This window comes from Dryas octopetala, chromosome 8 (genome assembly GCF_963921425.1).
Source record: "Dryas octopetala chromosome 8, drDryOcto1.1, whole genome shotgun sequence".
Classification (NCBI taxonomy): Eukaryota; Viridiplantae; Streptophyta; class Magnoliopsida; order Rosales; family Rosaceae; genus Dryas; species Dryas octopetala.
Window position 1 is genome coordinate 13,022,085 of NC_141373.1, and position 23,946 is coordinate 13,046,030.

The 23,946-nt window shown below is 35.2% G+C and overlaps 2 protein-coding genes across 2 annotated transcripts; one reads left to right on the top strand and one right to left on the bottom strand.

The window, feature by feature from the left end:
• Window positions 1-740: 740 nt before the first annotated feature.
• LOC147277362 (exocyst complex component SEC5A-like) lies at window positions 741-18,598 on the top strand. Its single transcript, XM_086254159.1, has 21 exons — window positions 741-1,248; window positions 1,388-1,545; window positions 1,630-1,718; window positions 3,497-3,691; window positions 4,743-4,870; window positions 5,217-5,375; window positions 6,195-6,299; window positions 9,303-9,377; window positions 10,133-10,270; window positions 10,369-10,560; window positions 11,061-11,204; window positions 12,646-12,772; window positions 12,850-13,060; window positions 14,628-14,743; window positions 14,840-15,074; window positions 15,539-15,632; window positions 16,588-16,665; window positions 16,782-16,838; window positions 17,114-17,263; window positions 17,648-17,863; window positions 18,137-18,598. Exons 1-21 carry the CDS (start codon window positions 838-840, stop codon window positions 18,359-18,361), a joined length of 3,303 nt encoding a protein of 1,100 aa, XP_086110285.1. The 5' UTR covers window positions 741-837; the 3' UTR covers window positions 18,362-18,598.
• Window positions 18,599-18,945: 347 nt separating this feature from the next.
• Window positions 18,946-21,431, bottom strand: LOC147277363 (Gibberellin-regulated family protein). Its single transcript, XM_086254350.1, has 4 exons — window positions 21,304-21,431; window positions 21,150-21,209; window positions 20,856-20,916; window positions 18,946-19,326 (listed from the first exon to the last, which is right to left on the bottom strand). Exons 1-4 carry the CDS (start codon window positions 21,355-21,357, stop codon window positions 19,145-19,147), a joined length of 357 nt encoding a protein of 118 aa, XP_086110476.1. The 5' UTR covers window positions 21,358-21,431; the 3' UTR covers window positions 18,946-19,144.
• Between the last annotated feature and the right edge of the window lie 2,515 nt (window positions 21,432-23,946).

Consider the following 23,946-nt stretch of genomic DNA (forward strand, 5'->3'; position numbering starts at 1 on the left):
TAGAAAGACTTTTGTTGAAATTTAGGCAGTCACATCGGCTTCTTGGCCATTTTCCAAGTTTACATAACCTCTTTAAATACTTCTAGTACCCATGTTCACACTCTCTCACACCTATATAATTGGATATGTTTGCAAGACCCCTCCTTAATCTTAATGCATATATCAAACGGGATTTGGTTGGATCAAAAGTTGAGTCTAGAGTCTAGAGAGAGAGAGAGGAACATAGGGAGAGATGGAGAGAGAGGGGGGAATGAGATGGTCAGACATAGAAAATGACCATTTTACCCCTTAAAATAAGTCATCTTTTTTCAACGGAAATCTTGACAGATCATCCTATATTAATATAAATTCTAAATAAATGTCTTTCATTAATACGAATATAAATATATGTCTTGAAATAGAAATGACCATAAAATATGTGTTCTATTTAAATATTTTTCCTTTAATTTATCATAGTTATAATATTATAAAAATGGTTTATAATTTAATTGAATTTTTACGAATATGATTTTTAAAACGTGATATAAAAAATAAACGGCTTACACTATAATATAATGCAATTTTAATAATTAATATAAAATTAGCATACAAAAACTTAGCAGCAAGGAATATATTTTTTTTCCCTGAGTAAACCAAATAAAATTTGAAGTAATCAAAAGTCTTATTATTGGTACCGAAAAAAAAAAAAAAACGAAACAGTCATGTTGTTATTACGAGCTCGCATAAGAGTCCTGCTCTCAGAATTCAGATCTAATAACTGTTGTAAATTGTAATAGATAATCAAAAAGAAGTTGAAATCTGAAATAGAGAAACTCTGAGAGATCAGCAGAATCCGAAATGTCGAGCGACGAGGACGAGGAGGAGCTCCTCCAGATGGCTCTGAAGGAGCAATCCCAGCGCGACGTCAATTACCGAAAGCCCCACTCCAGCAAGTCCCGTGGACCCGTCGCAAATTACGTTCAGGCCCCTGCTCCTCCTCCGCAAAAGAAATCCTCCTCGGCGCCTGCTCAGAACAACAGCAAGCGGCGAGTCGTCGACGCCGACGACGACGAGTCCGATATCGACATGCTCAGCATCTCCAGCGGCGATGAGGACTCCGCCGCCAGAGATCAGCAGCGCGTGCGCTCCCGCGGCGGCGGCGCTGGCGGGAGAGCTGGAGGAGGTGGAGGAGGAGGAGCCAGAGACGACGACGGCGGCGTTTGGGACGGCGAAGAGCCCGGTTGTTGGAAGCACGTCGACGAGGCCGAGGTGTGTATGTATGTTTAAGTTCAAATTCAAATTCAAATTCAATGCTAGTGCTTTCTCCTCTGAGCTTGATTTTGGGGATTTAGGGATTTCGGTTTTGTTTTGTACAACGAACAAGAAATGAATTTGGGTTTTGTGGCAGCTTGCTCGTAGGGTTCGCGAAATGCGGGAGACGAGAACGGCACCAGTGACCCAACAAAAGGTTGAGCGCAAAGTGTCTACAGCAGGATTGGCACGAAAACTTAATAATTTACAGTCCTTCCCTCGCGGAATGGAGTGTATTGACCCCCTAGGCTTGGGGTTAGTATCTTTTTTTAATTTTTTAATTTTTAAGTTTTCTTCTTAGTCTTACTCTCACACACTTGCATTTGATTGCTATGACAGGATAATAGACAACAAAACCTTAAGACTGATCACTGAGTCTTCGGACTATTCTCCATCCAAGGAAGACAGAATTGATAATAATCTTCGTGGTAATGCTGCATTTTCACTTTGCTTTGCTCATTAAGTTACTGTTGTTTGTAGTTGACTTTCTCTTACCACTTTGCAGTCTTTGCATAACAAAGACTAATCCATGAATTGGGTTATCTGTAATTTGATTACAGTTTTTATCTCCTTTTTAGTACACTTTTTTTTCTTTTTGTTTTATAAAATTAAAATGTGTCTATATAAACGAAGGCCCTCAGGAGTTGATGTACTTATCAGACACCAGAAAAATAGTTGACATGCTCCTATGTGATAAAGATTTAGCTATGTATTGGTGAGTGGACATGAGTGCAGATTTATTAACTCTTATACTGTGAGTATATTTAGAAGAAACTTAAATGACAATGAGGTGGAAGAGTTATCTTTGTTATTGGTGTTATTGGAGAGTGTTAGACTGGTTGAGGCTAGACCGGATCTTAAAAGATTGAGTTTAGAGTCATCATTAGTTTTGTCTTGCAAATCGTTCTTCAGTTTTTTAAATGAAAGAGATGTGGGACCAGTGTCTTCTCCAGCAGCGACATGGAAAGCTAAAGCACCTCCTAAGGTCTAAATGTTGGGTTTGCTTGTGGCACACATGAGGATGGATACATGCGATATGCTTCAGAAAAGAAGACCAAATGGCTGTTATTGTCCTCATTGGTGCGCTATGTGCAAGAGGCAGAGGGAAAGTACTGATCATAGTTTTGTGCACTGTCCAGTAGCTTTAGGATTGTGGCACAAACTGTTTAGGGGGGCTAAGATGAGTTGGGTACTTGTTGGTTGCCTTAGGGTGTTATTCTTTGTCAAGTAAAAAACATGCTTTGTTTGGCAGAGGGAAAAAAGGCAAAAGTCCTATGGGGTGGTAGTGTTTTGGCTGTATTTTGGGTCATTTGGATGGAAGGGAATAGGAGGATTTTCAAGGATTATAGAGTGGTTGAGATTGAGGAGCTTTGGGAGAGAGCAAGGTTTTGGTTCTTGTTGTGGCACCCATTGGTGGAATTTAAATATTTATCTTTCTTTTGTAATGTGCTTGCAGGGCAGTTGTAGGATAAGTTCACTGTTATCTTTCCCAGGGTTGATTATTTTTGTTTGCACATTAATGCTGTATCTCTGATGTGGACTTCTTATCCCAATTATTGTATCATTTTTAGGAGGATCAGTATAATATGTTGTATATCAAAATCTTGTCGTGGTGATCAATAATATTTACTAATAGAAGAATGAAGGCCAAACTAGAGACCCGGAGGACGTTTAGGCATGATCAGCCACAAAAATTTATGTTGTTCCAATTAGTATACAAAACCCAATTTCAGTCATGCGTGATGCCATGAAAAGATAAAGATATCTAATTGTCTTTAATGAACTTGGGTTTATATCTATGAGCATGTGCATATGCGTTTCTGTCTGTGACTAAAGTGAATACTAGAGGCATTTGTTCAGAGTTCTCAGTTCTGCCTTCAACTTTTCTAAGCATCAGCTGAATGATGACACGTAATATGATATACTGATATACAGAATGTTTATGACATGGCATTTTGAATGTGTTTTGGGTGCTGGCTGGTGGCGTTATGATATTGGACCCAGATTTTTTTTTTGTTGCTTTTAGCTATAGAATCTAGTAATGATAAAATTTTAGGTTATAGATGATAAGAGAAACCTTTATATTTTGGAACGTTCTAAAGTTTGTACATGTTTATACTCTATACACCTTGGCCTCATAAGCTGAGTTTGTTCATTTTCCCTTAATTCACACTCTGGCTGACATCTTCTATGTTGATATTTGCAGAGAAGTTGTTGTATTTCTCTGAGAAATTTGATGCCAAGCTCTTTCTATCCCGGATACACCAAGACACAGGTGCAGCAGATTTAGAGGCCGGTGCTCTTGCTATAAAAAGTGATCTTAAAGGACGGACTCAGCAGAGAAAACAATTAGTCAAAGACAATTTTGACTGCTTTGTCTCTTGCAAAACCACAATTGATGGTATAAAATCATCACATCTCACATGGGGTTCTGGTGTTTAAGGAGCTGCTTTATTTTAGATGTGTTTTACTGTTCCAAATTTGGAAATTACAAGAAGCTGTGCCATATGTGACAATTAGACATATTGTAGTTAATTTATTTTTTTGGAAGGCAAGATAGATATTAGAGAAAAGAATTCCTAACAGTCTTGCTAATCTCATACCAAAAAATTAGAAAGTGCTAATCGTTACGATCAGTTTGTCAATGTAAGATTTTTCCATCAGCGTCACATCCATCTCTTCTTAGTGACCTCACGTTTTTGTGGCAACTATCCTATAGCATCTAGCAAAAAATTATCAGTTCCTGTCATGTACATATGTGGTTTCTCAACCAGTGAAGCATCGCAATTCTCCACTATCAGACTAGCCATCAACTACCTCCTTAACCTCATATTGCATGTCCTTTCCTGCTTGTACTATTTCTGTCACACCTAGACATGTTGCCATTGCTAGAGCTATGTTGTCCATTAACCACCAAGAAAATGATCCCACCTGTAATTCTCTCAGTCTTTGCTTTCTTGTGGATTCCCTCACCACTTGTCCTCCTTGCCCTAAATGACTCAACTCCGTCTCTTCCTTTCATTACCCTTTCAAGTTCTCCATCTTGTTTATCTGATTATTTTTCTCTCCATTCTTTCCCTTTAATCTCAATTCTAGTGAAAATTTGAAATTAAGATGTTGTCATTTTCCCTGTGTAGTTGTAATTTATTTGAGATGTAATAGCTTTGGTGATCAAAGTAAACTTGTCTTCACATAAAAAGCAGCCACTTTTGAACTTGTAATTTGGAGCATCTTTGTGGAAAGCACATGAAAACAAGGCAGTTGGTTACCTTTCTGTTTAAAATTTGCTTGTGAGCTTAGTTTGGTTGAATTGATACCCAACTTCTTAATGCCTTACTTTATTTCTTTCTTTAGTTGAAAAATGTGAAACGTTCGTTGGAATTGTATATTTCGTATTAGTAATCAGTAGGGTGTTTCTTGATTTTTTATGGAAGATATTGATTCTTGTGCAGATATTGAGTCTAAGTTAAAACGGATTGAAGACGACCCTGAAGGTTCAGGAACTTCTCATTTGTTCAGTTGTATGCAAGGAGTGAGTTCGTTGGCTAATCGTGCATTCCAGCCTCTATTTGAGAGACAGGTTGGCCAGACTTAAATTTTGGATTTGGTTGGAGGCTTATTCCCGTTGTTTATGCAACTTGGATGATATAAGTTTCTGCTGAAATTCACTAAGAGATAGAGGAATAGGCTTTAGAATGATCTGATGATTTCTATTCTTCTCTCAGAGGAGGAAATATATAGCTTACAGCCATTACATAGAAAAGGAAAGTAATTAAGCTAATTAAGCCTAAAAGCCAACTTCTACATCTAAGCCTATAATTAAGCTAATTACAATTAACCTATAATTAAGGTAATTACAATAAATCAGTTATGCAAACAAATATTGAACATGTCAACAGTTTTATCTAGTTTTTAAATTGTTGTAGGCTCAAGCTGAGAAGATCAGGTCCGCCCAAGGAATGCTACAGAGGTTTCGGACCCTTTTCAACTTGCCCAGTACAATTCGTGGTAGCATAAGCAAGGGAGAATATGACTTGGCGGTTAGGGAATACAAGAAGGCCAAGTCGATTGCTCTGCCTTCTCATGTAAACAACAATCTGTATTAATTTCATTTGTCATTGTTTTTATAAGAAAATTAGATAATTCTGAAGCTCATAAGTCGTATCGGATCTATGCACCAACTGATATTGGTTGATATTAGTTGTACATCTGTTGTAGTTGTAGTTGTAGTGATTTCTCAAAGTGATTGGTTTAGTGATTCAAATCCAATCTTGTTAAAGAATATGCTACTTAACTGGTTTTGTATTTCATTACTTTTCCATTGTGACATCTGTCTGTGGCTTTAAGTTAGGGGATTACATATCTCAAAAGTTCTTGTTGTTGGAGGGATACATTCCGCTGTATATTATTGCACGGCTCAATGGGATTCCTCTCCTCATTTCTAATTTTTAATTAAGTGATTATTCAATTAATGCAATGGAATTTTGATTTCATTCGAATTGACTATCATGATTATATTTTTTTTCTTATTTTCATTATGAAATATATCACCTTGTTGTTGCAGTTTTCTGCATGGATGCTATAATTGTTGACATCAATCTTCAAAGACAAAGCATTTTGATCTTTTTATTCTTTTTTTCTTTTTTTCCATTGATCGATGTATCATGTGTGTTGCATAAGGGTGCTAATCTTATATTTGTTTTGAATTCTAATGTAATTTTCTACCTTAGACATTGATAACAATTGTCTTATGATCTCCTGACAACTGATTTCATTCCAGCATCTATTTTAGGCAGAATACTGTTCATTAAGGCTTTTAAATTTCTCTAATATGTTGAATCATTTGCATTAGAGTGCTCTTTTCGTACTGAATTCATTATACTTGTGCTATCATCCAATTGCAGGTGGGAATACTGAAACGTGTTCTTGAAGAGGTTGATAAAGTGATGCATGAGTTTAAAGGCACGCTTTACAAGTCTATGGAAGATCCACAAATAGATTTAACAAATGTAAGCTTATTATGTAAATATCAGTAATCTTTTTTTTTGAAAAGAATAAATATTATTGCATGAGTTCCGCCACTAGTTTCTTACTTTGTAGTGCTAAATTTCAAAATTCAGGTTTGTCCCATATTTCCATTTCTCATGTTTTTTTCCCCTGTGGCCCACTTCAATTAGATTAAATAATAATCTATTTCAAAAACAAGTCATTTACAAATAAAAAATTCTTAGTGATAGTTGGGTTGGTTAAAGACATTGTTGTGGGAACGAGACTGCCAGTCGAACCAGGACTTGTTGGACTTTTGGTTGTACCACAAAGCCAGAAAATCACAAAAGGGACTGGCGGTTTGGCTAAAGACATTGTGATGGACAACGAATAAGAAAGACTTTAGTGTTGCTAAGCTGGTATTTTTCTTATACTCATAGCTTAAGATTTTAAAACATTTTGAACATTGTTTCTTGTTTCCCTTCTGTAACCATAATCATTATGTTTTCTGGAGTGGGTTCTTTAAGGGTGTTCAAGTTAAGGGAAAAGGAACTATGTTGATATCTTTGAGATATCCTGTTCTTGAAGACATTAATGGAACTTTATATGGGAGATAGTTTTATCATTAATAGAGGGGAAGATGCCATTCCAGAGTAGGGAATAAACACCATCTCAAGAGATATAGCTTTGCAAGCATATATTATTCAGCAGTAAAATTATACTGACAGGCATTTGCTGCTTTTCATAGCCTAGGAATTTTGGATACTGTAAATTCCATGGATGAGATGTCAACATAGAATGACTCCACAAGATTGTAATAAAAAATGGCTTGTCACAGTATACACAAACACACACGTGTAGTTTGTTGATACCTGTTATGAAAGGTCTGTCTCCCTACCACTGCATAACTTTTTACCCCTGCATCATTCATCCTTATAGGAGCTTGTCTTGTAGTTTTTTCAGTTCATAGCAGTCTTTAAAGAAGGGTTTTGGTCCTTTGCTAAGGCATAATAGAACAAAGGAAGGAAAGAAATTTGGGATTTTATACATCCTTGTTTGAGACTCTTGTAAGGATCTAGGGTGAGTGATTTGGAGGTTAGAGGCCCAACAATTTCAGCTCCTTTTTTTCCCCCCTAAAGTTGGATGGACTTGGGACAAAAGCAAATGCTTTCTGTTTTCTAAATAACACCCGGTTAGGCAGAAGGCAAGTGCAAGAGTGCTGTCAATTAACTGTCCCATTATACTGGAAAATGATCATTTGAAAGAATGACGGGTCTTTTTGGTTTGAATGTGGCTGAAACATCATTTATTCAAAAATTGTTTTAAGGAGAAGTGAGCAGAAGCAGTGACACAAGGGTGGGAAGGATACAAATTATGAGGAATTTAGAATTTTGTGAAGAAAAAGCTCAAGGTGCGGAATCAGGAAATTTTTGGGGATGTGAAAAAGAAGGGTTGGAAACAGAGCAGTTTGTTGACAACACTATCTTCTTTCTTTCTGGGATTAACATAAGTATTATAATCTTTCTTTTAAAAAGAAAATAACTTAAGTAATATGATCTTGTTTCAGTTGAAATTTTTGATGACCCTTCTCTTACTTTTTCTAATTGTTTGGAAAGCTAAGATACCCTTTAAGGTACAAGTATATGCTCAGAGAGTGCATGATGATGCCCATATTTAGAAAAATTTGAAGCTTTTGAAGCTTTAAGGCATCATCAATATGGGCTTCTTTATGGCCATCAGTTACTCCAATTTTTAGGGATTTTTCATTTTCTGTAATCTTGTCTAATTGGGGGGCTGTTGTGTATTAGGGAGACTTTCTCCTAACCTTTGTATGATTGGTTTGTTATCATCCTAGAGCTTATTATCTAGGAAAGTGTAGGTTAGTGGACATCTTGTTCACTGCATTGTGTGTTGTATTGTTGTTTTCTTTTAATGAAAGTCTGTTTCTTATAAATATATATATATATATATATGGGAATCAAAACCTCACCAAAGTTTAGCTGTAGAAAAAGTCCCACATTGTTGATGAAAGTGAAGAAGAGTTTGTTCTTTTAAAGTCAAAACCTCAGCCACATTTTCAGCCATTAAGTGTAGCATGACCTACTGCTGTGGGGTTGGCTTTTCAAATTAAAAGCTCAAACTTTACATTTTCTTTAAAAAAATATTGAAAAGTTAAAAACCTGATAAAAACTTTAAACTTTTTTGTTTTTCCTAATCTATGAGGGCTCATTATTGTCATCAAGTTCAGGTAGCTGAGCTTGAGCTTGTGCATTAGAACTCGAGTTGTTGAGTTTTAATTGAGCTTATTCTATATGAGTTGAGCTGAGCCTGAACAACTCGAAGCTAGGCTTGGTTAAACTCATTACACCCCACCTGATATCTCCTTTAAGATGGTGTTGCTTCATGTAGTACTAAAGGAATTGTTTATTGGGAAATCAAATCAAAGGTTAGTCTGCAACTTTGTTGTTCTGTGAGTTAGTTGTTAGTTAAGAATAGACCACCTACCATTACCACCATTGTTAGAATATAAAATAATTGTTCTCACATTTAATAGCATAAGCCTTTGGGAATAGTGTTAAACCCACAGACTATTAATACAAAAGTTTCTTACTCCAAACCCCTACAATTGCAATTTTCCAATATTAAGTTGAATTCCACATGCTGGGCTCTAGTAGTTGAAAGAAGCCCACATGTGAGGGGGAGTGTTAGAATGTAAAATAACTATTGGCCTATATCCTAACAGCTTATGCTTTTGGGAATTGGGAAACTAACAAACTTATCAACCACCTATGACCTTTTCTTTTCTTCTTTTTTAATATATTTTTTTGGGGCCTCATTACCACCTATGTTTTGGTTGAAAGGTGATAGGGTGGTTTTGTTAGATGAGGTGGTACACATATATTAAACTGTGTTGTGGTTCAAGACTCACCATATCTTGTATTTACCATTATATTACTTTCATGCTTGGTAATTATTTTATTATTTTTGAGTAGTTTTATACTAAAACGCTTTTATGCTTAATGTAGCTTGAAAACACAGTGAGGCTGTTATTGGAGCTGGATCATGAGTCAGATCCAGTTTGGCACTATTTAAATATACAGGTTAGTAAGTTGATAACTATACTTGGGACTTATTTTGTTTTTTTCTTTTGAAATTCTTTGGTTGTAAACTAAGTAATTTTTATGAGGATTTAAATATACAGCTTATTATTTAGGCTTAATAGCCATTTTAGCCCCTCAACTATGACCCGGGTGTCAAATTGCCCCCAAACTAAAAATTTGGTTAATTTACCCCTCAGACTTTTAAAAATAGGCCAATGTGTCCCATTTCGTCAATTTCTTAAAATTCCATCCATATTTCCGTCCAAACACATAAAATGGACAATTGATGCCCAAACTTAGAGTAAAATGACTATTATACCTAAAATTAAAAAAAGACAAAAAAAAAAAAATTATTATTATTGTATTTTTCAAATTTTTTTATTTTATTTTAGGAATAATAGTCATTTTACCTCAACTTTGGGCATGAATTGTCCATTTTACCCTCACTCATATGGCATGTGAAAATGTGTTTGAACGGAAATATAGATGAAATCTTAAAAAATTGACGGAATGGGCCACATTGACATATTTTAAAAGTTTGAGGGGTAAATTAACTGAAGTTTTTTGTTTATGGGGCAATTTGACACCCCGCTCATAGTTGAGGGGGCAAAATATTTAGCCTATTATTTACATATACTGGTATACTCATTATGTTAGGATTTGAAAATGCATTTGCTTGGTTGCTGAAGCCAGTCTGTTACAGTAAAATAATTATTGTCTCACTTACTGAAGTCTTTATGTTGTTTCTTTTTCAGAATAACAGAATTCGGGGTTTGCTTGAGAAGTGCACATTAGATCATGAAACTAGAATGGAGACTTTACATAATGAGTTACGTGAAAGGGCTGTTTCTGATGCTAGATGGATGCAAATTCAACAAGATGTAAATCAATCTGTAAGTGTGAACGTTTAAAGGATCTTCTACAGTTCTACTGACTGACAGCTAAATAATGCGTCGGTGCTTAACTATTTGTTCCTTTTCACTATTGTCAGTCAGATTTCAACTATTCTCTTCCTCTTGGGAACAACCACCTTCCAGTAGATTCTCTGCCAGTAGGCTTGACAGGTGAAGAAGTTGATGCTCTTAGAGGGAGGTATATTCGTAGATTAACTGCTGTACTTATCCATCACATACCAGCTTTCTGGAAAGTAGCACTTTCTGTTTTCAGTGGGAAGTTCGCAAAGGTATGCTGAACAATTTCTTCATTCTAAGCTTTGGCATTTATGTAAGAAGTACCTGTTATAATTGATAGAATCTGTCTACCTGTAAAAGCTTTATCTTAAAATTTCTTGAAAGTAGCACTCTCTGTTTATTAAAGCCCAAATGGAACAAAATGAGTTCCCTAACTTCTACGTGTTCTCCCCCCATTTGCTATCAATATTTCTAATGTCCATGAGGTTTAGTCTCTAGCTCTGACACTGTCATGTTTGCTCAAGTATTTAATTTGAGAGCTGACAAGTGTCATCATATAGTATCTGATATGTTTGTTTAGCTGCTTTTATGTGAGAATGCATACTGCTAAACTAAGCCCATTTCCTGTTCAACACTGATCAATGTAATGACGTGCATATTTTCCAGTGGTTACATTTATTTACTTCCGTGTTATATTTAAGTATTGATCTGGTATTTTGTTCCAAGTGAGATAATTTCACTTGCATTCTTATGCTCGATCAAAATCTTTCAGTCGTCCCAAGTTTCTACTGAATCAAATACTAACGCTCCAACAAATAAGACCGAGGATAAAGTTGGAGATGGGAAGTACTCAACTCATTCTCTTGATGAAGTTGCCGGAATGATACGAATTACTATATCTGCATATGAAGTCAAGGTGAGTATGCTGGCTCAACCATCTTATTAACATTACATAAATGGTAGTTCAATAAACTAAACTACATTAATGGCCGTGAATAATGGTTTGCGTACAAAATTTACCAATATAGTCTGGTTTTTTGTTCTTTTGTTTTTAATTAAACTAAAACTACCTTCTGTTTCTGGTTTTGTTGTGTTTGTGGGTTGTATTTCCTTGTTTGTCAGCTTTTGTGTCCTGTGTTTGTTGGGTGAGGGTGGTTTCTTTGTTTTTTTTAGCAGTGATTCTGCATTTTTTTTTTAAACGTGGATAGCTTGTCCATTGTGCTTGTATCTTCATTATTATTCTAATAAAATATGTGCCATAAAAGAAAAATGAAGTGAAAAATCAAGTTAGATATGAATTTGGATGCTTTCCAGTTTGGTTTGAGGAGGCAATGTATGTCAACTTGTTAAACCTTATTTCAATGTTGAAGGTGAAAGAAAATATAATTGTTGAAGATACATAATCAACAAGGGAGGGTAAATTTGCCATGTAATTTTTTATTGCAGTCTTGCAGACGTTGTGGTCACAACTTTACTATCACCTTGAGGATTTCATATTTATTTATTTTTTTCGGTGCACTTATGCACCGTATAGTTTCGGAAATGGTAAAATGAGAAGCCATGAATGTAGAGGTAAAATTGAAATTATGACCTTATATAAGTGAAATAATTGCTCTAAATTGGATCCAATTTGAAAACTTTTTGAGGAAATATGTTCTTTTAACAGAAAATTGTTTTAGGGGATAAAAGGTATGCTTTTATAAAATTGTGCAATTGTGACCTTATATAATTTTTTCATGACGAATGTGGCAAAATATGGTGAAATTTGGGATGGTACTTTTTTAAGAAATAATTTGGATAGTTCTGCCCCCTTTTAATGCCTGTAAATACTGAAAAGAAAAATAAGTTAATTTCATTTTCGCCCCTCATCAATAAAATGTTACAATGTCACATCCGAAGTTAGATTTAAGTTGCAAACTTTGGGTGTGACAGTGCAACTTTCAAAGACGAGGCACCAAATTGAAATTTGGTGCAAACTTGGGGGGTGTAAAGTGAAATTAACCTGAAAAAAAATAAATAAAGAATTTTCAGCAGATGTCCTATATCTGGCTATTAGCCCAATTTCTGTTGTCACTACTTCAGACAATTCACTATTTGGAGAGATAAAGCTACATGGTTACTTTGAAGAGCAATGTGGAATTTTAAGCTTCAAAATTATGTTGGTATACTTTGTTTATCAAAGAGGGAGCTATAAAAATTGCTGCGGGAATATAGATATTAAATTATATGGTGTTTGTATTGCTCCAAATTTAAATTGCGCATCATTTCATGTCAAACTGCATTCAATGGTTCTTTCATATCTTCTGTTCAGACCCCAGGTTCAGCAGGTGGTTACAATCATATTTCTCTTGGTGCAGGTTTGCAACACATTTCGTGATCTTGAAGAATCAAACATACTCCAACCATATATGAGTGATGCTATAATGGCAATATCTAAAGCATGTGAAGCTTTTGAAGCAAAGGAATCGGCTCCTTCTATTGCTGGTATGTTAGTTTTCTCTTAACCTGCAATCTGCTGATTTCTCAAAATATTCTGAAGGTTGGACTTATTTTTGCCACAGTAACTGCAACTCGAGCAATTCAGTCAGAGATTACAAAGATTTACATCCTAAGACTCTGCTCATGGATGAGGGCATCAACCGTAGAGATTTCAAAAGAAGAGACATGGGTCCCAGTATCAGTTCTTGAAAGGAATAAATCTCCCTATACAATCTCTTTCTTGCCTCTAGCATTCCGTAATGTCATGACCTTGGGAATGGATCAAATCAAGTTGTAAGTCTCTGAATCATACTCAGGATATACTGAAATCATTGCAAGTGATAGACAAGCTCAAAATTTGATAACTTGCCCATGAACTGTTTGTCTGCAGAAGTTCAGAACATTGTTAGCGTCTTATCATTTATCAAAATTCAATACATTTTTCTCATAGTAGGAGTCTCTATATATAAGGTTTACTGAAAGGAGGGAGAATCTTGTGGAGCTTATGATTACTGGTCAGGATTCTTGACTGTGGAATCCATAGCTCAGCAAAATAATTAAATAAGGATACATATTAATAGACTTTGGTAGAAATCTTCCAAAAGATGGAAAGCAAGTATCTTAGCTATCACTTTTGTCTTTTACAGGCATGGATAGACATATTAGCTGCTGCACTTGAAATAAAAGCGTATTTTCAAAATCATGGTTTGCTTTCCAATTAGCTTTCTTTAATATTTTTTTTAAAAATTTATCTGTAAGGACAGTGTGAATGACGTTTGTATGTTAGGACCCCATTGCTGATCAAGAATATTTTTAGTAACTAATTTTATTCGAATTATATTTATTTGATTCATAGATTTCTCCTGTGTATTTGTCCTTTTTCCCAATTTACTATATTTATATGAATGAAGCCATTGAAATTTAAAATGCAATCAAAATGTTAATTAACTATTTTTTTTGCAAGGTAGGGGTGCAATTTAGGGTTTTCAATCACAAACTCAGCTTGGATATTAAATTAGTAAGATGGCATGACTGTGTAACCTGTTTTGTAAACAGGTTGAATTTGATTTCAATGATCCTAGGAATTAGGTGCATCATTGACCCAAAACAGCGAGTTTCCATCCATGGAGGAAGTTTAATTTATTATGTTTACTATTTTGTTTAAAACTTTGATGATGAAATACGCCAACTGTCTTTTTAATTAAACTTCACCTTTTAATTGTTCTTAGTGAAAGTAGTTTTAACTTCTAAGCATATTAATGCAATGTAGAAGAGTTATTTATTAAATCAAACTGAAATGAGTTGGGATCATTGTCTATGTAAATGCCTCATCAGCCCTCTTGCTTTGTTATTATTTATTTATTTATTTTGGATACGTGGTTTGTTGTGAGGAAAGCAGAGTATTTGTAGGAAGAAGTGAAATAGAGTTATTACAAGGAAGGAAGAGTGTGTGCAAATATGGGAATCATCTTTCTCTAATATCACAGATTGAAGCCACTTAGGTAGTTAGCCCTATTAATAATTGTGGCAGATGGGTTGACCAGATTTTGATACAACCATGATTGTGGGGAATCGGAAATCTTCTAATTTTGTGTTTGATTTGGTTTGAGTTGTTTTTTTCTATTTGTGCTGGAAATCATGCTGAAAGCTTCTTTTTTAGGGTTGACCAGATTTTGATACAACCATGATTGAGGGGAATCGGAAATCTTCTAATTTTGTGTTTGATTTGGTTTGAGTTGTTTTTTTCTATTTGTGCTGGAAATCATGCTGAATTCTTTTTTACCGTTGGATATTCATCATCTACTATTATTGTTTTTTTTTTTTTTTAATTATTATTATTTTTTTTGTTGTTATTTTTCAGGATGATTAAGTCTTTAAGAAGTGAGGCAACGAAGTCAGAGGATATGTTTGTGCAATTCCAAGAAACCCAAGAATCTGTCAGACTTGCATTTTTAAACTGTATTCTGGATTTTGCAGGTATGAATTATGATGCATGAGTAGCCAATTCAATTCATGTTGGTGAGTATTCATTATGCCCGGTTATGATGCTTCCATCCTGTGCACATTGATCAGGTCATCTGGAGCGTATTGGGAGTGAGCTTGCCCAAAACAAATCAAGCAAAGGAAGTTCGTATGTACAAAATGGATATTCTCATAACCTAGAAGAAAAGCTAATGTCCAATCTCCCAGGAAGTGTTGTCGCTCCGCATCAACAGTTGTTAATAGTCTTGAGTAATATTGGCTATTGCAAAGAAGAACTTTCTTATGAGTTGTACAACAATTACAAATCTATCTGGCTACAGTCTAGGTATGTGGTCCACTATTTTTCCCTTTTTCATTGTAGATACCTGATATTTGAAATGCTGATTGCAACCCACTAAAGCTGGAATCCAAGAACTAGAAAGTCATATTGGTTACTTTCTTCCAGGCTCAAGTGGCCCAAGTCAATTTATTAGTTAGTTGGTTGGGTTAAGATTGTGATGGTGATTTGCATTTGAGCAACATTTGGTTGTATGATGTTATTCTTCTGTTTAAAGAGTCATTTGTTTAAATCTATTAGTTCCCATGGTCCTGGCCCTACCTATGATGGGAACACTAATAGGGAGGTGGTGGTGCATTTACCTTCAAGTAAATGGACCAATTGGTGATACTCCTAAGCCGACTGATGCATTGCCTCATCCTAAATTATTGATGTGTGAAAATTTTTTTGCACTTGTATGATCCATCTGCTGATGCCTAATCACTCTGCTGTCTTCTCTATTTCTTTTACAGGGAAAGAGAGGAAGAGGATAGTGACATTCAAGACCTGGTGATGTCTTTTTCTGGGCTTGAGGAGAATGTCCTTGAACAATATACTTTTGCCAAGGTATAGTTGAACACCCCAACACACACACACACACAAAGTAGTGCATGACTCTTCTGTGATCGCTACTTTATTACTTCTCTTTTTCTTTTTGATTTTTTTTTTCTTAGTGTTTATCCTTTTGTGTTCTCACCTTGGCATTTGCTACATTTATTACCTTCTTGGCTTGGAAAATATAGTCAAGTTTTTCATTTTGAGAAAGAAGAAAATATTATTGATGTAAATTGCTTCTCTCAATAGGAGGCCAAGGCACCAAGCACATCTATTATATTAACGTGAATGACAAAAATACCCTTTAAGGTAAAACAGTAAAAACACTAATTATAAAGCTAAAGACACGTGTGTTTCCAACGCTACCTCGCAAGCTGGAGGAATGTCAACCAAACCTGGCTTGGCTATAGAACCAGAACTAAGGACAGTCCCAACAGGTTTTGTGAACATTTCAGCTGTTTGGTCTGATTATGGAAGAAAATGCGAGAAAACATCAGGAAACCAATAAATATATTTTTGGTTTTAACCCTATGACATAAAAGGAATAGGAAAGGACCATATTGAACTGTTTTAAATTTAAAATGGATCAATCGGCCCAGAGTATGAATATATTTTAAGTATCAACAAATTCCTAGACAAAGGCTGCAACAGTAGAACCAGATTGAACCATTCTCTCGAATAAAGTGACTATCAACCTGGATGTGCTTGGGTTCAGATCATTAGGTTTTCTCATTTTTCTCTCCCATAAAAATAGATGGATTTGGTGGGTCCCTTTTCACCTGCATTAAGTATATCGATTTTCTGGTTACCATGCATTTCCAAGGAGAAAAACAAGGGCTGACCTTTTTATTCTCAGAATTATTTGTTAACAAAAATTCTAGTTGATATGGGTTCAAGTTATGACATACTTTCTATCATCTCCTGTGAAACTATGGTTATTACTTAAACCGCTCTGTTTTTATCTCAGGCAAATTTGATCAGAACCGCTGCCTCGAACTATTTGTTGGATTCTGGTGTTCAATGGGGAGCAGCACCTGCTGTAAAAGTGAGAAACTAATGAATTTGGCATTTTTGTAGTTGTATTTTCTTTCCCAGTCAAAAATTTATCTAGAATGTGGTACTGTCTCCTAAGGAGTCATTTTATATGACTGTATCTTGCAGGGTGTGCGTGATGCTGCAGTAGAGTTACTGCACACTTTGGTAGCTGTACATGCAGAGGTACTTGGTGCAAGCTTAGTGTTTATATTTATGCTAACATCATTCTTAAAGCCATATTACCATGATATCATGGTAAGTTTTTTTTTTCCGATGAAAAATTGAAATGAAAATGATATCATGGTAAGTTGTCTGCTTGAATGAGCATGTACATATTATGTTTCTTTCCTTTTTGTTTCTGTTTTTTTATTAATTGGTTATGCATATATACAATATCATCTTCATGGCTCTAACTTTTGGTTCAATAATACTTAAAGAATGCAATTTCCTCCTAGCAGGTTTTTTCTGGTGCTAAGCCCCTATTGGACAAGACACTTGGAATTCTTGTGGAAGGTCTAATTGATACTTTTATTAGCCTGTTCCATGAAAACAAAACGAAAGAGTTTAGGTCACTTGATGCAAATGGTTTCTGTCAGCTAATGCTTGAGGTAAAAGATCATGTTCCATCCTTGAAAGTAGAAATTGTGTATCAAGTTGATGATTTAGAAGTTACAGATGGCTGTGGTGGTGAACGATAATAAATGATTGTTACTTCATATTCCTTGGGGTTCTCGATCAAAGGCGTGCTGTGAAATAGCAAGTTTTGTTCTGAATGCAACCAATTTGACAAGATCTTAATAGTTAACACCACCTATCTACCCTCCCTTCCAAACAAAACAAAAATGATATAAAAGAAAGCTAGGGTGATGATAAATAGAGAGTAAGCTTTCATGGGATTTCTCGTTGAAAGTGAATGTGTCATTACATCATAAATGATGCTATAAATATAGTTACTGAGTTCCTAAGACATTTTCTCTGTGTATGTACTGCAGCTTGAGTACTTCGAGACCATTTTGAACCCATATTTTACACCTGATGCAAGGGAGTCTCTCAAGTCTTTACAAGGGTTGCTTCTGGATAAAGCCACTGAGAGTGTGACTGAAAATGTGGAGAATCCAGGGCATAACCGACGAGCAACGCGTGGAAGTGAAGATGCAATTGCAGATGATAGACAGCAAGGGACAACTGTCTCACCAGATGACCTGATTGTAAGAACCTTAGTCCTCCAGTGATTTCTTTTCTTACAGTGTCTAAATTCTAACAGTACTTTGAATAAGTTAACTAGTTATTCAAAGTAATGTGTGCATATGTGTATGCATAATAAGGCCAGAATAATCGGTTCTCCTGTACATGTGTATGCTTATGTAGTGTGCAATATGGATGGTTATCAATGGTTCTCCTGTATGTTTTTCGTTATAAGTTGTATGCTTTTTGTTTTGCTCTTATATACGCTAACTCAATTAATTTGTTCAATGCTTCAGGCACTGGCCCAGCAGTATAGCTCTGAGTTACTTCAAGCAGAGCTTGAGAGGACTCACATCAACACAGCATGCTTTGTGGAGTCAATTCCATTAGACTCAGCACCCGAATCAGCTAAACTCGCTTATGCTTCTTCGTTTAGGGGATCACTAGATTCTCCCAGCAAAAAGTACAGAGCCACACATGGAACAGGATCCCCAAGCTATTCCCGGAATAGGCGTCGATGAAGTTGTCAATGGCTTAAGGTTTTCGACTTTTTGAATCTTACCTTGTATGTGCTAGTGTTGTACTTTAGTTAGTTTATCGACAGAAATCCATATTCTTTCTATTGTTTAAGCTCTCTGTGAGCTTGTTTCCGTTTTTTTTTTTTTTTTCTTTTAATCTCCTTCGTTGTATTTTGACAGTCATGTACAACATTGTATATTTTTGCCATTGAGTTATGCCAGTATGCCTCTTTTGGTGTCTTATTTCCGAGTACATCCAACATTTTTATAACCAACAAAATGTTGTGACTTAAAGTCACTTCATATAATATTAAGGCTTAATTATGCTAGTGTCCCTTCAACCATGATCAGTGTCTCACTTTAGTCTTTACACCTTATTAATGTCTCAATACTCCCTAAAATTACTGTCTCAACTAATCCATTTCCGTTAATTATGTTTTTTTTTTTTGGGTCAATATTAATTGTGTCTAATGGTCCGCTAACCTGTTGATGTGGTGTGACATGGTCAATTATTTGTGGGAATTCGGTTTCGGGGCATCTGGTAATTAAATAAGAAAAAACGAAATTGTGCGTATATATCCACTCAATGAATCGCAACCAAGTCCATAAACAGCTGGACTTTTATTCCTTTACTACATAATAACCAACAATAAATGGACACAGATAGTAACCAACAATAAGTAAGTACACACATTCAACTATATTTGAATGTCCTGCTCACACACACACACACACACACACACACACATAAAGAGACAGTTGGTAGCTAGGTTGCATATATTAATTTCAAGGGCACTTGAGCTTGTTTCCATGTGTTCTGAGGGTTGCATAACATGGGCATACATGCTTATTGCCGTAGGTGCCTGGTGGAACGCAGTGGCATCTCACGCAACATGAATTGCATGCTCGTTTGCACCTCCTCTTTCTTGATGCCTTTCTGCATCTCCTCGTGCATGCATACTTGCAATCTAAATCAACCCACGTTAATATAATATAAGTACGTTGCTTTCTAATTTTACCATCAATCAGTTGAAAACTACCTAATAAGTAATAACACATATCATTATTGATTAATTATCATGACCATTAGTTCATTAATTAATATTTTCTAGAGTAATTAATTAACTCTAAAAACCAGAGTTTCATTGTCAAGTCTTCCTTTCTTAGAGAAGGTCATGAGTTTAAATTTCATAAATGACAGTTGATTAATGAAAAATAAAAAAGGAAAAGTTTTATTAGGCATACGGCATAAAGGAGACTTAAATTCTTCAAGAAAGAGTAGCAAAGTAACCAATTAATTGTTCAATAACCGAAAAATTTAAAGCTAAGAAATCTCAAATTCATATCTCAAATGAAATGATGTGGTAGTGAATTATAGGACTACTCTTACTCTTAGTAATAATTCTCATAGGACTCACGTACATTTTATTGACAAGAATGACACATATACATGCACTCATAAATTACTAACCCTTGGCATGCGCTCCCACACACTTGCTTCTTATTTTATGTGATTTGTTCTTCAGGCTCCTTCTGTTGAGGTATACCTCAACTTATTTATGTTGAGGTATACCCTGTTGGGGCCCACACGAGTCGTTTTGTGTCGATCCGAACCGTTCAATTTTTACATCTCCGTAGATAGATCATCCTTGCAAAAAATTAGCCAAATCGGAAATCATTTGCCTATTTAACTTTGATCAAATAAATGGACGAACCAAATATTTTCGATGAAACCGTCCATTTGTTTTATCAAAGTTAGATAGGCAAATGATTTCCGATTTGGCTAATTTTTTGCAATGATGATCTATCAATGAAGATGATCCTTGCGAACGGTTCGGATCGACACAAAACGACTCGTGTGGACCCCAACAAGGTCATACGTCAACATAAATAAGTTGAGGTATACCTCAACAGAAGGAGCCTGATTTGTTCTTTATTTCTATATATCTTTCATTTTTATCCAATTAAGTAGTGGGAGAAGTTGTAAATATGGAGTGAGAGTTTGGATGATTATTGAAGATATAAAATTGTGGTTAGTGAGCCTGAATTGAAGATAATGGTAATTTTTTAAAATTTTAATTTTTGTTCAATTATTTTTAATATTTTACCTTCATCTTATTAAATTATTTTGGGAGGGCATTTTCTGTCATTTTGAAAGTTTCACTAAACTGATATGTTCTCTTTATATATACTAGCCTCTTGGCACTTGCTCCAAACATGTCAATATATTGACATTATATTGTGTTTTTTTTTTCTTTTTATATTTTTTTATTGTTTAATAAATTCTCATCACTTTCTCCATGATTTAAGGTAGTGGGGTGTTTTATATTTTTTAAATTTTATTTTAATGGTTGCATTTTACACTATACCCTTATTTATTATGTTGTTTTAATGTAATTGTTTTTTTGAATAAAGGGTATTTTCATTTTTGATAAATTGTGTAACACCAAACTCTTCTCCGGGCTTTATAATAGTAAAAATAGATAGATAGACTTACTGATCTTGGGAAGATGGTGCGCCTTCTTACGAACAGCTACTACTGCACTTCCTTCCTCCGTCTGATCAATTCCAAAAGCTGGTAAACAAGAGATGATACATGCACGAGAGCTAATAGATCTTCATGTTCTTAGTACTTAGTTAATTAGTAGCTATAGATTAATGCTTTTAATTTACATGATCTTGTATATGAATTCTTAATTATTTGGTTTCCAATAGAAAATATAGGCAGAAAATCTTAATATATTGACCAATGTATCTTTAAACAACAAAAGGAAGACAGAGAGAGACTCACATTAGTGTTAGAAATTGCAACATGGTCAGTAGTACTGAATGATGAAGCCTCTGCAAAAGCCTGCATGCAAAGAGATGGATCAATTAATTGTACGTACGTGCATCAAAAGTACTAGTACACAAATCTTTAATTAATCAATATTAATTTAATGTACCTGCTGAAGGAGAAGGATGGTGATAACAAAAATGGAGAAGAGCAGGAGCTTCATGTTGTCTACGTGCCTAACTAACGATAAGGTTGATGAAATTTTCTGGATGCAAATTAAGGGATGAAAGAGGAGGGAGGCTGGTGCTGTATATATAGTCATACACATAGGCACACAGCTAGATATTTAATTATAGACTTGCATGTTTTAATTGGGTATTTATTTTTTTCTTTGTTTTCGATCGATCACGTTAATTTATGATGTTGTAAGATCAATTCACGAGCAATATAAGGACAAGTTCACAGGCGCAGTTGAGTTGATCGAGTGTTTTGGGACATGTTTGAGTAAAAGACGACCCTCTTTTTGGAGCCTTCCTTAATTTCACTGCTTTTTTTGTTTTTGTTTGTTGCTTTTACTCGTGTATGTTTCTGTGACTCATGACTTGAGCACAGCTGCTGTTTTGGCAGGAGAGAGAGTCAGAGAGAGAGAGAGAGAGATGGTCCCTCACCCACTTGGGCATATTGTCTCATGGCCCTATCTTGGCTTAAAAATAACGAAGCTCTCTCAGCTGTGAGGTGAATTATGGCACCAGCTTATAGCGCAGCACTGCAGCTGATATATCGAACAAAAAATTTTTTATTTTTTATTTTTTTTTTGGCCACTTGAACAAGAAAAAGTTAAGGATACCATAAAGACATGTGTTATGACAAAAAAAAAAACATGAAGACATGTGTTATATACTTATATGCATACACATGTGTAGTCCTTCTCTAGAGAGGACGACTGCAATTTTTTTTTCTACGGATTTTCAGTGCCGAGCGCTCGATAGTATATTTTTTTTCTTCCCCGGCTAGAGCGCTCAGCGACCTTATTTTACACCCTAGGAGGATAATAGGTTAACCATGAGAGAAATACCCTCACAAATCGGCGGAGGAAGCGGTGTCGAGTGTTTGTTGCAACGCTCGATTGTTAAAAATTTTTTGCTACTGAGCGCTCGGCAACGAGAATCCACAAAAAAAAAAAAAAAAAAGCCGGATATGTCCGCCCTAGAGAAAATCTCTACACATGTATATCCGTAAAATGCTAGGTTGGCATTCATTTACTGTGGTGTCTGAAAAGAAAATTAAACGAGCTCAACCTGCAAAAGAAAATAAAATTTTGATATAAATTCAATTTAGACATATAATTATATATGTCATTTCAAAGGGGTCCACGAATTTTAAAATATTTTAAATATACACTCGATTTATTATCTAAATTGAAAAATTGACTTCCATCTATCGATTTGTTGAAAGATCAGTTAAATGTCAGCTTGGCTTTTGTTGACGGGGATTAATTGGCGACGTGCGCCAACTCAGCATACCTTTCCCGCCAAATGAGCGACACATGTCCACCTGACACGGGCTCACACACCCATCACCTCTTTCCTGCTCGTCGAACGCTTTCTTGACCATTTAGTCTCCCAAAAACATCACGTTTTCCCTCAAATTTGAATATAAATCTCTCACCTATGTTCGACGAACGAGAAAGAGATGATAAGTTTATGGGCCCGTGTCAGGGGTTAGATGGACAGGTGTGACTGTGTTGCTCATTTGGCGGGAAAAGTTTGTTGAGATGGCGCCACATCGCCACGTCGCCAAGTAATCCCGGTCAGCAAAAGCCGATTTGACAATTAACTGATCTCTCAACGAATCAATGGACGGAAGTTCATTTTTCAATTTAGATAGTAGATCGGGTGTATATTTGAAATATTTTAAAGTTCGTGGACCCCGTTGAAATGATATATATAGTTATGTGTCTAAATTGAATTTATGTCTAAAATTTTTGTTGTTGTAGTAATTATAGATAATTATTCAAACACCTTAACTTTTTAAATTACTCAAAAGTATGTATGTGTTTATTTTAAAATGTTAAGGAAGAATCTCACATGCATCGCGTGTGTCTTAATATCTTTTTAGGTTGATTAAGGCTTACTTGAGTGTGATTATGTATAGTTTAGTTTTTTAAAAGGGATTTATGGATTTAAGAATATATTATCATTTTAAATTTTTCATTGCAAATATTTTTGTGAAATTTCATTGCAAAAGTGCAGATTGATCTCCCCCATGGAAGAGTCTCTCCACCAGACTGTTGTAGTCCCATGTTTCTTAAGACACGTAAGCAATGGCGGAGCCAACATAGGCCCACAAGGGTCACCTAACCCTTCTCACCGATTTCAATTTTCAAAACTTCCCTTACTCAAACCATCTTCTGTTTAAGGCTTTGACAATTCAATCTGTTTGGTCTTGGGGATTTGACCATTTAGTATCATTTATTACTTTATTAGCTCGTTAACCCATTAATCCATTTAAAGTGTTATATATATAATAAAAGTAAATTACAATTTAGTATCTCAATTTTACATGTTGTTTCAATTTAGTACCCCAACTTTGAAAACTTGCAAAAAAGTACCTCAACTTTCATTTTGTGTCAAAATAATACCTCCGTTAGTTGTTCTGTCAAATAAACCGTTTATGCTGAAGTGGCAGGAGTATTTTTGTCATTTTCTCTAAATTTAAAAAATAATAATTTTTTTTTTAAATTTAATAAAAAAATAATTAAATAAACAAATTTCATAAAAATAAAAAAATAAAACATTTCCCCACCCATCCC

What these genes read in the sequence shown, in the direction of transcription:
- LOC147277362 (XM_086254159.1), top strand. Translation starts at nt 838, where the DNA reads ATGTCGAGCGACGAGGACGAGGAGGAGCTCCTCCAGATGGCTCTGAAG. An exon ending in TCAGTGGGAAGTTCGCAAAG is followed by an intron (nt 10,561 to 11,060) that starts GTATGCTGAACA and finishes AAAATCTTTCAG; the next exon opens with TCGTCCCAAGTTTCTACTGA. An exon ending in AACAATATACTTTTGCCAAG is followed by an intron (nt 15,633 to 16,587) that starts GTATAGTTGAAC and finishes TTTTTATCTCAG; the next exon opens with GCAAATTTGATCAGAACCGC.
- LOC147277363 (XM_086254350.1), bottom strand. Translation starts at nt 21,357, where the DNA reads ATGAAGCTCCTGCTCTTCTCCATTTTTGTTATCACCATCCTTCTCCTT. An exon ending in CCATCCTTCTCCTTCAGCAG is followed by an intron (nt 21,210 to 21,303) that starts GTACATTAAATT and finishes CTTTGCATGCAG; the next exon opens with GCTTTTGCAGAGGCTTCATC. An exon ending in TTGCAATTTCTAACACTAAT is followed by an intron (nt 20,917 to 21,149) that starts GTGAGTCTCTCT and finishes GGAATTGATCAG; the next exon opens with ACGGAGGAAGGAAGTGCAGT.